General features: G+C 37.8%; 1 protein-coding gene across 1 annotated transcript; it reads left to right on the top strand.

Moving 5' to 3' along the window:
• The first annotated feature begins 3,720 nt into the window (after nt 1-3,720).
• LOC106638696 (uncharacterized) lies at nt 3,721-13,019 on the top strand. The gene is made up of 11 exons (XM_014352006.2): nt 3,721-4,454; nt 5,320-5,610; nt 5,690-5,993; nt 6,089-6,309; nt 6,384-6,811; nt 6,899-7,602; nt 7,747-9,481; nt 9,566-9,906; nt 9,988-10,373; nt 10,452-10,561; nt 10,646-13,019. The coding sequence occupies exons 1-11, from the start codon at nt 4,290-4,292 to the stop codon at nt 10,698-10,700; spliced, it is 4,740 nt and encodes a 1,579-aa protein (XP_014207492.2). The 5' UTR covers nt 3,721-4,289; the 3' UTR covers nt 10,701-13,019.
• Nucleotides 13,020-13,193: the final 174 nt, after the last annotated feature.

Raw genomic sequence — 13,193 nt, 5'->3', positions numbered from 1 at the left:
AATTCTCTAGGACCCAACCTCTCTGACGTGGGAAATCACTAGATCAAAAAAAAATTAGTACCAAAGGTGACGCGCGAGATTCAAATAAGGTCCAATAACACAAGCATCCATCACCTGATGACCCGGGGCGCTTACTGGCCACTCTTTTACATAAATAATTATTAATAAATAACACAAGCGCCTATCACCTATTGACCCAGGGCGCCTACTGGCCACTCTTTTAAATAAATAATTATTAGTAACACAAGCGCCTATCACCTAATAACCCGGGGCGCTTGCTGGCAACTCTGTTGAATAAATAATTATTAATAACACAAGCGCCTATCACCTATTGACACGGGGCGCTTACTGGCCACTCTGTTAAATAAATAATTAATAATAACACAAGCGCTTATCACCTAATGACCCGGGGCGCTTACTGGCCACTCTGTCAAATAAATAATTATTAGTAAATAACACAAGCGCCTATCACCTAATAACCCGGGGTGCTTACTGGCCACTCTTTTAAATAAATAATTATTAGTAACACAAGCGCCTATCACCTGATGACCCGGGGCGCTTACTGGCCACTCTTTTAAATAAACAATTATTAATAAATAACACAAGCGCCTATAACCCAATGACCCGGGGCGCTTACTGGCCACTCTGTTAAATAATCAATTAATAATAACACAAGCGCCTATCACCTAATGACCCGGGGCGCTTACTGGCCACTCTGTTAAATAAATAATTAATAATAACACAAGCGCTTATCACCTAATGACCCGGGGCGCTTACTGGCCACTCTGTCAAATAAATAATTATTAGTAAATAACACAAGCGCCTATCACCTAATAACCCGGGGTGCTTACTGGCCACTCTTTTACATAAATAATTATTAATAAATAACACAAGCGCCTATCACCTATTGACCCAGGGCGCCTACTGGCCACTCTTTTAAATAAATAATTATTAGTAACACAAGCGCCTATCACCTAATAACCCGGGGCGCTTGCTGGCAACTCTGTTGAATAAATAATTATTAATAACACAAGCGCCTATCACCTATTGACACGGGGCGCTTACTGGCCACTCTGTTAAATAAATAATTAATAATAACACAAGCGCTTATCACCTAATGACCCGGGGCGCTTACTGGCCACTCTGTCAAATAAATAATTATTAGTAAATAACACAAGCGCCTATCACCTAATAACCCGGGGTGCTTACTGGCCACTCTTTTAAATAAATAATTATTAGTAACACAAGCGCCTATCACCTGATGACCCGGGGCGCTTACTGGCCACTCTTTTAAATAAACAATTATTAATAAATAACACAAGCGCCTATAACCCAATGACCCGGGGCGCTTACTGGCCACTCTGTTAAATAATCAATTAATAATAACACAAGCGCCTATCACCTAATGACCCGGGGCGCTTACTAGCTACTATTGAATAATAAATTATCAAGTAATTACAAGAGCGCCAATTAAAAAGATCTTTGTCGTACTAGATAGGCAATCAAAATTGTGATATAATTAATATGTTATCGATCAACTTTTTATCATTTATTAGTGTTGCAAACAAGTGTCCTGGATCCTCAGGAAGAAGGTGCTTGACATACTTATGAATAATTATTTATTTACTAGATTTGCAATTAGCGCCCCAGGTAATACGGTGATAGGCGCTTGTGTTATTAATTAATAATTATTTATTTAACAGTTTTGCCAGGAAGCGCCCTGGGTCATCAGGTGATAGGCGCTTGTGTTATTTATTAATAATTATTTATTTAACAGAGTGGCCAGTAAGCGCCCCGGGTATTTAGGTGATAAGCGCTTGTGTTATTAATAATTATTTATTTAAAAGAGTGGCCAGTAAGCGCCCCGGGTATTTAGGTGATAAGCGCTTGTGTTATTAATAATTATTTATTTAAAAGAGTGGCCAGTAAGCGCCCCGGGTCATCAGGTGATAGGCGCTTGTGTTATTTATTAATGATTGTTTATTTAAAAGAGTGGCCAGTAAGCGCCCCGGGTCATTAGGTGATAGGCGCTTGTGTTATTAATAATTATTTATTTAAAAGAGTGGCCAGTAGGCGCCCCGGGTTAATAGGTGATAGGCGCTTGTGTTATTAATAATTATTTATTTAAAAGAGTGGCCAGTAGGCGCCCCGGGTTAATAGGTGATAGGCGCTTGTGTTATTTATTAATAATTATTTATGTAAAAGAGTGGTTAGTAAGCGCCGTGGGTCATCAGGTGACAGGCGCTTGTGTTATTTACTAATAATAATTTATTCAACAGAGTTGCCAGTAAGCGCCCCGGGTCAAAAGGTGATAGGCGCTTGTGTTTTTAATAATTATTTATTCAACAGAGTGGCCAGTAAGCGCCCCGGGTCAAAAGGTGAAAGGCGCTGGTGTTATTAATAATTATTTATTTAAAAGAGTGGCCAGTAGGCGCCCTGGGTCAATAGGTGATAGGCGCTTGTGTTATTTATTAATAATTATTTATGTAAAAGAGTGGCCAGTAAGCGCCCTGGGTCAATAGGTGATAGGCGCTTGTGTTATTTATTAATAATTATTTATGTAAAAGAGTGGCCAGTAAGCGCCCCGGGTCATCAGGTGATGGATGCTTGTGTTATTGGACCTTATTTGAATCTCGCGCGTCACCTTTGGTACTAATTTTTTTTTGATCTAGTGATTTCCCACGTCAGAGAGGTTGGGTCCTAGAGAATTCCCAAATCTGGCCGGAACTATATCCCATCGCTGCGAAAGTGACTCTTCTCCGATCGTCCGCGATCGTCCCTGACCGTACGCGATGCGCAGTTGTACACGTTAGGTGAGGTTATTGCAAAAAGTAAACAAACTTGTTTGTATTTGCACTTCTTTATTTACAAACTATTGTTTACATACAGCATTAACCTAACTTGAGCACTTGTTCACTTTCGTCTCCGACTCGCCCAGACTGTCCCCGACCGTCCCTGGATTGTAAGGTGAACGAATCTATAACTTCACGTCTCTCTTCACCAGAATGATGATAAAATCAGAGGCTATGTTTGCTGCCAGCATTTGCGCAAATTATATGGAAGCGAACTTATGTGGGCGGGGGTCTGGGGGAGTATCTATATAATTCTCATATAGAGCACTAGGCGCTCTGCCGTGTGTTCCAGTAACGCTCTCCGACAACTTACCGACAACTTCAACATGACGCAAGATATCGTAAGACATAATTAAGTTGTCGGTAAGTTGGAGAGCGTTACTGGAACACACCCCTGGCGTTCTATCATCTTTATTTATGAGTCCTGATAGGTACTCCTGATGTTCATTAATTGTAGAGTACTTAGAAGTTAGAACCAGTTTAGAACTAATTTGATTACTCAATTAAATACTCATCACACAATATCATGTAGGTACTGCCTGACCTATACTTGCATGAATAGAATCAAGACAAGGAAACAAGTATCCAAAGATTCAACTACTTTAAAAGACGTTAGTAGCTGAGGACTGGATGTGCATTGAGGACTTAAGACTGTTAAAACTACTTCTGACGTCTGATGACAGCTTCAAACTTGCGAAACTACCTCGAGACTCCGAACTCCTAAATTCATCTTGAATAACTACAAGTAGACCTCAATCCTCATGCGTGAAATGACAAGAATAAGCAAAAGACAAGAGATAGGGTGGTGGTGGGGCAGTGTTTTTTAACCTATCATCGCACTCATCCTCGTATCGCCTCGCTGCTCGCAGTGCTCGCTGGGCCCTCGTATCGTAGCTCGTTGCTCGCACACACCTCACACTTACACAGTCACACGTCACACCGTCAGACAACGTAGAGTAGTGTACCTATTATTATAGACCGTGAACCATAAGTTGTAAGTTGTAAGACCGTATGCGTATGCACAGTATATCATCCTCACTCTACATTATAACTTACCCACGCGAAGTGTGAACTCCTGCAAAGCTGCGAACGTGCTAACGCGAGAATATACGAAATTACGAATTACAAAACGAGTACGCGCGCGCGTGTGTATTTGTTGCGTCTGGTTGCGTATACTTGCGTACTTAACTTGCGTGAGTCAGGGTGAAATTGACTGCTGCTGGTGGTGCTATGCTATAGGTACTCTGTTCTGTTCTGTTCTGTATAGTGCTGGTGTGCTGTGATGTGTGATCTGTGAAGCACACGCGTGTTTACCTCACAAAATTAGATAAGAAAGGAAAGTTGATCTTAGGCTTTTTCGGCTCTGTGGGCTGTTTGTATTCTTGTAAATCATCTTCAAGTTCAAGCGACAGCAATTGAGAGCATACAACGTACGTAATGGCCAAGGGACGTGCAGGTGACGGCAATGGTAGCGATGAAAGTAGCAGTAGCAATGACGGTATCAACCCTAGCTGTCCGAACAATCAGTCTTTGGGGACCTCGGCTACTGTTAATACTCCTCGACGAGCATCCGTCAGATCGAAGCCCTACGAACCCAACAATGTGAGTGTTGTCACGTTAGAAAATTATTTAGACATAGCATGGATGATAGACCTCCAACCAAGTCCTCCCGCCTTTTCTCTCTTGCCTTGGTCAGGCTGTAGGTACAGCCTACAAGTTCTTTTACGCGGTGCTAAACCCAAATGCATCGTTTCTTTTTTTGTTTAATCATACGTGCAGGTACATGAACTCGTTTAAAATGATTTTTTCCGTGTGTAAAATATGTAGAAAAGTGCAAGGGTGAAGGATTTTATAACCTCAATCCCCACCTCGTGGATCGTGTATAGGAGTCGTAGTAATCGTCATCGTAAAGCACCCATCTACCTATATATTTTTGGAAGTGTGTGCAGAGGGTGACGTATTGTGATTATAGGTATTCAACTTTGAGTGACTCCGTACTTATAATTTAACTTAGTTTTTGTTTTGCGACGAGTTTTTTTAGAACTACTCCTATTATGAGCTTAGTTTTACTTGTCTATATTGAAATGTTTAGATGTGGGCCTTAAAAATAATTTACAAATTAGGAGAAAAACGTTTATGTAAGTAATGCACGTAAATAATAAACGTGCGTACTTATGCCTGCATAGAAGTGTCATGTCATGCACAAGTCTGTTTCATCTGTAAAACATAATAATAAACGTAAACTTAGAAACGAAATTTGTATTTGGGTCAAATACTAATTTTTAGGTATGTAGATAATATGGTGCAAATAGACACTACGTTATTTAATATCTTTCACTAAGCTAGCATCCACGCATTTTAAACTAAGTATTTCAGATTTTTATCTAATCGAGTAGTAGAAGTAGTTATTCATTTTCAAACTTGGAACTATACATCTTTAACATTTAAAATTTCTCCTTTTTTTCAGTCGTTTATCAAAAAGGTCACATCAAAAGTTTCAGATTTTATACCACAAAACTCATGGATCAGTAAATGGATCAACACTTCACAAGATGAAAAAGAGTCTCAAAACATGGAAGCAGAAAATTCTCAAAGCGAGAGTTACGAGGAAAAACAATTTCATCAACCACCAGCGAAACGCGCTCGTATACGAATGGATGTAATACATCCTCCAGGAACATTTGCAATAAAATCTCGAGACAGAAAAGTATCGACTCAAGTCGAATCCAAAGATCTTTTTTCAAATCACAATGATACTGTGAGTTGCAGCTAATTTTGTTGATAATAATGGCAAGCAAAATTTAATCTCATGGTAACTTAATTTTTTCCCGTTTCAGACTCAAGATTTTTTAGAACCTACAGCAGCTTCGTTTGATAAAGTGCCACGTTTAGTATCATCAACACCAGCATTTCCCGTTCGAACGAACAAATCGTCTGAATCAAGGTCAGCACTAAACATGTTGATGACTGAAGAAAATAATGCTGCCACCAATGGAGCAGATGATAATTCAGAAACAAGCGAAAGTACGAGTGGGTGCAGCTCGTTAATTCCACAAAATGGCCAACAAGACGGACAATCTGGTATAAATTATCATTCACCTTTCGGCAAAAGAAGATATACAAATGAAAAATTCGATTTATGTACGTGTATTTTTGTTTTAATCTAACAATAGCTTGATTGTCAATTTCAAAGTATTTTGTTTCATGTGTGAAATTGATGATGCATTTTTTTACAGCAAGTTTTTTACCATCATCGAGATCATTATTATTAGATGGTATTTCAAGAGATACGTTAGCAAAAAGGCAACCAAGTTTCAATCCGTCTTTGGTTAACAGTTCAGCATTAGAAAGATCGTCATCATTGTCTTCTCCCTTTTATATGGGTAACACAATGTTTGGAGGTGCAAATGCAGCAAATTTATACAGAAGCAACAGCGTCGTATCCGAACCATCGCAAGTAAGCATCAATGTAATATTACAGTTTTTAAAAGTTAATTCTTAATTATTTTTGTTAATTAAATTTTGCTATAGCTGAGGCCACCGACCCGTACAAGCGTTGAAGTTAACACATCTAATGAGGCATCAAAAAGCGATCTTTCGGGTATGAGCACGACAGCTCGACGCATTCTCGAGACGATCGAACAGTTTTCGTCGCCAATTTCAGACGCAAAGAAAATCCCTGTAAGGGACGTGATGGGTAGCAATCGAAGTACCAGTAATAGTTCCTTGCTGAGTCAAATGACGTTAAATGCGAGTCGGAAAAGACAACATGAAGACAATTTACCGCGTGTGGGCTTTAGGCACTTGGCACGTGAGCTAGTGATCCCAACAAGACCAGATTTATTACGGTTGCGCAGACGCCAAAGACTTCAAAATACAACAATGAATGCCAGAAAAATCGCCAACGCGAGAAATATTTCTACGCCACACACGCCGATTCCAGAGAAATATCACATTAGGTATGAGCTGATAAACTTTGAAATCGGTGATTTAACTATGTTTAGTTCCAAAGTAATCCAGTAAGTAATGGAAAATTTTATTTCCAGGTCGGAAGAGGAAGAAGAACCAAAACGTCCAAAAAATTCATTGAAAGCTAGGAAAAATATTGAAGAAGAAGATACAGTTGAACCTGTTAATCTTCCAGCCATAGTTTTACCAATATCGAATCTTCCTCGTTTTGATACATCTTTGCCAAAACCTTTTTCTGCTGCTTCGTCAGATAAACAACAAACTCCCAGTGCAAACAAGGACGACTCTTTTAAATTTGCTAGTCCGATAAAATTACCTAATGAGGAAAATAATTTAAAGTCCTTCAGCAACTTCGTATTTAGCAGACCTATTTCACCAAGTAAAGTATCATCCACGTTAAATGAGTCAATGGAGTTGTCAAAAACATTAAGCGTAGACTCAAACGATTCAATATGCACTCAAGACTCTATGCCTAACTTTGTATGGAGTGGTTCATCTAAATCTCCTGTGAAACCCAAAGATAAAATCAAAGCACAAGACGAGGCAGAACCTAAAGGACCAAAAGTTGCAAGTGAATTGAAGACAGGTAGTGTGATGGACTACTTTTCAAAAACTTCGTCGTCGTCTTCGACGATTACTATCAGTGATACATTAGACGTTTGGGAGTGCAACGAGTGTTTGATAAAAAACAACAGCAAAGAAACGCACTGTGTAGCTTGCAAGAGCTCTAAATTAAAAGTTTCGAGTGATGATGTCATTTGTATCGATGATGATTCTGATGGTAAGTCTTGTTATGTTAATTAATTTTTTTTTTAAATGTAGAAACATTTAAGTCATTCAGAGTAAACAAGTATTTAGCGTAAGAGTAAAAATCAAAGCATGTCAAATAATTCTATCTACTAAAAAAAAAAAAATTTCTTTTCAGAACCTGAAATAATAACGACTGTAGAAAATAACAAACTTCGTAAAACTAGCACTAAAATTCACGGTAGTAGTGTCACTCCAAACCCTAGCTCCATTATTTTTGGGAAACTTGACTCTATCAGTCAGTCTGAATCTACAAAAATACCTACTCTAAATTCCACTAATTCGGTACCTGATAAATCAGTGTCGGAAACAATGTTCAAATTTAGTAATGATCAGTCGAGTAAATTGTCGACCACATTATCCGGCAGTAAATCATCGTCAACTTCAAATGCATTCAAGGTAGACAAGAGCTCGTGGGAATGTCCTTGTTGTATGGTACAAAATACTCAAAATGCAACCACTTGTCCGTGTTGCAACACAGCTAAGCCTGGAAGTATAAGTACGAGTCCTAAGAACACCATGGGAAGCACAATATCGACGTCAACATCGTTCTCCACGGGCTTTGGCGATAAGTTCAAGAAACCCGAAAACTCTTGGACCTGTGAAATTTGTATGATTAACAATAAATCGGATGCTGCAAAGTGTGCAGCTTGTGGGACACAGAAACCTGGTGCAGTCATGTCCAGCAATTCATCAGCCTTGTCATCATCGTCGTCTGGGGTGTTTACGACAGCAAATAGTTTTGGAGACACGTTTAAAAATCCTGAGGGATCCTGGATATGTGATGCTTGCATGCTTAATAACAAACCAGACACGGTCAAGTGCGTTGCTTGCGAGACTCCCAAAACTGGTGGTGCTGCCGAGACTACTCCAAAACTTCAATTCAAATGTGATAAGCCAGCAAGCACATCGAGCTTTAAGTTTGGCATTGACAAAGCTGACGAAGTTTCAACCAAATCTGATAACGCAGCTCTAAAGAGTTCGTCAAAGACGAACGGTTTTACGTTTGGAAGCAGCACCAGCAGCACTTCGTCTGCATCGGCCACGAATTTCAGTTTTGGTGTACCAAGTGCTGTGACTGAGAAAAATAAGCCTGCCAATAGTAACTCTATGCAGAGCGTCGCAGGTGGTTTTGTTTTTAAACCAAGCAGTGACTCGGTGGGCAGTGCAGCGACGTTCCAGTTTGGTGCCAAGCCAACAACAAAAGATAGTCAAGAGGAGGGCAAGTCAGTGGCGTCCACGGCAACGTTTTCATTCGGAGCACCAGCCAAGACAGATATAAAACTACCCACTGGTGGCTTTGTGTTTGGATCACCGATAAGCACAAGCACTGACAAAAAAAACGAAGAAAAAAAGGACAAGGACGAACCGAAGCCCGCTTCCTCGGCTGTATTCACGTTTGGCATAACAGCTGCGACGGCTCCACAATCTAACAAAGATACAGCTAGCGATGACAAGTCGAAACCAGCAAGTGAAACACCAGTGGCTAGTGATACTGTTTTTGGCTCATCTAAGCCTGCTTCCAGCTTCCAGTCCAAAGTTGAAACAACTCCTAAACCAGTTGTTTCAGAAAGTGAAGCATCAAAATCGACAACCGAAACATCACAAACCACTGCCAACTTCTCTTTTGGTAGTAACTTAAGCAAAGAAAACCCCTCACCATTCACATTTGGAGTACAGTCTGGCAAAACTGTTCCTACTACCACAACACCTTCGTTACCAGTATTTTCATTTGGTAAACCTGTTGAAACAACAACAGCAGCAGTCCCAGCACCTTCAACATCTCAGCAGGCCGAAAATAAAACTGCTGTTCTGACATTCGGAAGCCCTGCTGTTTCAACTTTTGGACAAACGTAAGTTTTTCATAAAATTTGTTTTTAACAAATCTCTTTTTCACAATCATGATATTAATTACTTTCGTTGAACATCAAAATTAGGAACCAAACAACTGTATCTATTTTTGGTGGCACCAACGCAACTCCTGGACCAGCAGCTAGCACTAGCTCAACTGAAAGCAAATCGATATTCGGTGTCCCAGATAACAAAACTGCACCAAGTTTCAGTGAAACTAACCCGAAAACACCAAAATTCGGTACCACATTGACAGAAAACAAACCAGCAACTGAGACGTCGATATTTGGAACCATAACACCAAATTCTTCACCGTTTGGATCGAGTTCGAGTACATTCGGCAGTGGATCCGGGTCTAGTGCGACACCAAATCTCTTCAGCACGACAAAGCCGTTGGAAACTACGACAGCTGCTTCAGCTACTTCGGGTAAAAAAATTTTCTCTACGTCTGCATTCGATAAAACTATTTGTATTTGACGAATTTTCAATAATTAATTTTTTTCTCTAGGCATATTCACATTTGGACAGTCCTCGAAAACACCGGCTTCAACAACGGGTGGCTTCAATTTCAGTGCAGGCTCAAACGCAACAGTTACCAGTAATGATAACACTACCAACAATGATCAAAAGGGTATTTTCACTTTCGGTGCAGCAAGCAATAGTTCCGTAAACAATGGTAGCTTTGGTGGATCGTCAACCTTCAGCGCCACGCCAGCTGCTACGCCAAACTTTACTTTCAACGCGCCAAAGCCTGCGACTTCAACCTTTGGTGGAGCTAATACGCCCGCACCGTTGTTCAATTCTCCCGCAGTTGTACCAAACGCTCCAACGCCTTCTACTAGTGGTTTCAATTTTGGTAGTACAAGCGTACCTGGTAGCTTCAGTTTCGGGAGTGTAAGTAGAAATAATCTTACCTTTCGGTATTAAAGGTAATACAAAGGTTTGTGGGCTGATGAAATATTTTGTTTTTAGGCCACTGCCCCGACAACTGGTACGTTTAATTTCAATGCACCTGTTGGAAGCGCACCTCCAACTTTTGACCCTAATTCTACGTTCAATTTTACGACAGGTAGCGGTTCGAGGTAAGTAAAGTTATTTTGTTTTTGAAAAATCTTGGATCGTTCGAGACAACATAAAATAATGATAGAATTTCTAATATTTTTTAGTGCTCCACCTGCGAGAAAAATTAAAAAAGCAGTCAGAAGAATGCCACGGCAGTAGACACGTCTGTTCATGTGTAAACTTTATAGTTTTGATCATTCACATGGAGATGAAAATTAGCTGTGAGAAACAATTATACATCGTAGGAAAAGAAAGAAAAATGCAAAACAATGTGCCAGTGCAGTGAAATTCCAGTGGAGTACTTTAGTTTTCCTTTTTCTGTTAGTGGTACTTACAAGAGAGTGTAAACACTTTTCTTTCATCCACATGTGGGGACTTTTATTGTACGTATTGTAAATTATCAAATTTAACCAGTCGCAGTAAAGAAAAAAATGCAAATTAAATCCACGACAGAGCAATGCTGGGCTAATGAGAATGAAAGTGTTCTGTTGTGTCTGCTCTCAAGTAAGTATGGTAAATCGATCCTGAAGCCCATTTCGACGTTCCTTATTTAAAACTGAGCTTGAACCTTGAAAAAATTTTAACACAGTTATATGCTTATTGTTATAACATTTGTTTTCGTTTCTCAAAGCTTAACTCGATGATTATTTATAATTTTTGTGTGCAAAGTAGAAGATAAATAAGCGAGAAATGATTCACAAAAATATCTCCACGACGTTCGTAAAAAGATTTCGTTTTAAATGTTTTATAAAATGTTTTTTTGTAGGATTTAAAAAGTGAGATAAAGGTTACGACTCTTATTAATATTTGATACAAACGCAACGAATCTTTTTTCGAAAAGTCACGGTAAACTTTTGACTTTAATTTTGATTGCTAAAGTAAACTCGTTAGTAATGATCCATTATATTCAATTTAGTTAACTTTATTAAACTAAATTTGTATCTATAAATAACAATTTTAACATATTTTAGACAGTCTACTATTGGTTGGTCCTACGATTACGCCGTGAATGTCGTAGAACCATCCAACAGGCTGAGCATTGTAATATACGTATAATAAAAGAAAATATGCAAAGAATTATAATACAAAACATAAAATGGCATTTGGACGAGTACAAAGTACATAGAAAATTTTTCTCCTTGTACGTAATTGAAATTGTATATTTTTTTTAAATATTGCGCTGAATAATTAACAAACTCATTATGAAAAGTAATATAGCTAAATGCCATTTGGTCTATAAATATATTTATATATGTTATAAATATTATACAGAATAAAAATAGATTTTCAATGGGACCTTTAAAAAAAATGTACAGTTACTCATATTGGTTGTTAAATAAATTTGTACCGAAATAAATGCTGTGCTATTTTTTGTTTTAACTAATATTATACAATCGTTGTACAATATATACGCACACGCTTTTTTTAAAAGTCCCAAGAATCAGAAACAAGGTTGAGTGCGATAAATAGTGCTATCGTGCAATGGCAGTGTTTGGCAATCACATGCTTGACTAATACTGTTTCTTTTTTTCGTATGACGCGTACCTATATTATATGAATATAAAATATTAAAAATAAAAAAAAGTTGAGTCTTGGATGAGTGAATTCTTTTTCATTAAAAGATCTTCCCATATTATTATAAAAAAATAGCGCAGTTACAATGAATCGAAAACAATTTTCACCTCACAATTCTATTACTACGTCTGCAATGACGTCCGCGTACTGTTTCTACGCAACTATTGATTTAAATGAAACAAAAATAACTAAAAGTAAGTAAGCACTGCGAGTAGAGAAAAAAAAATACAAGCAAAATACGCTATTGCAACTGTATATTATGTAGTATATCACGCTGTGAGAAACCCTAATTCTAATTATCTAGAGCGTGCCATTGTACTCTCAGCATAATTACTTGGATCTACTTGAAGAAAAAAGAAATATATTGGTAGGCATATGACTTTTTTTGTAAAATTTAGGCATATGTTGAGGTAGATATCAATAAATCTTGTCTTTGTAAATAGTCTCGTCTCTGTAGCAATTCAATGAATTATTTTTAATTAAATTTTGTTTTGTGTTACTGTTACGTCTAAATTTTTTTTTTTTTTTTATATATATAAATATCTTAAGGGATATGTTTTTAAAGATTGTAATAGAATACTAACACAGATTACTGAAGCACTTAGTAAATCAGAAAATAAGTTATAGAGACTTCAATTATGATCACAACATTATGTTAGATGGTAAAAATTCCAAATGAGTTAGAAAGTTAAATGCAAATTGTTATATTTTTTCTAAACGATCAGCTCTCGATTAGTTGAAACGAAAATTGTAAAAGTAAACTAATAAAAAATCAACCATTTAATTTGGATTTATATCAAATTGTTATTACTTAATTGCTAGGTACCTTGACATGAAAGAAAACATAAACTCATGACGACCTAATCTGAACTTATTTTACTGTAATAAATTCATTAAAATATAGTTGATTTGAAATTGTAAATTTACAGGCTTATTTTTAATTGTACGAAAAATCGTGGAGCTCCAAACTTTCAAACTAAGAACTATTTTATTTTTATGTAATTAAGTTGTTACGCAGATGTACAAAGTTGAAATGTCTACTCAAGTATTGTATTTGGGAAAAAATCAAATTTGTCC

This window comes from Copidosoma floridanum, unplaced genomic scaffold, assembly GCF_036245765.1.
Source record: "Copidosoma floridanum isolate Cflo_tuat_1 unplaced genomic scaffold, Cflo_Japanese_pri ptg000006l, whole genome shotgun sequence".
In the NCBI taxonomy this organism is placed as follows: Eukaryota; Metazoa; Arthropoda; class Insecta; order Hymenoptera; family Encyrtidae; genus Copidosoma; species Copidosoma floridanum.
Note: the sequence above shows the minus strand (reverse complement) of the source record. Positions and strands in the feature narration are given on the sequence as shown.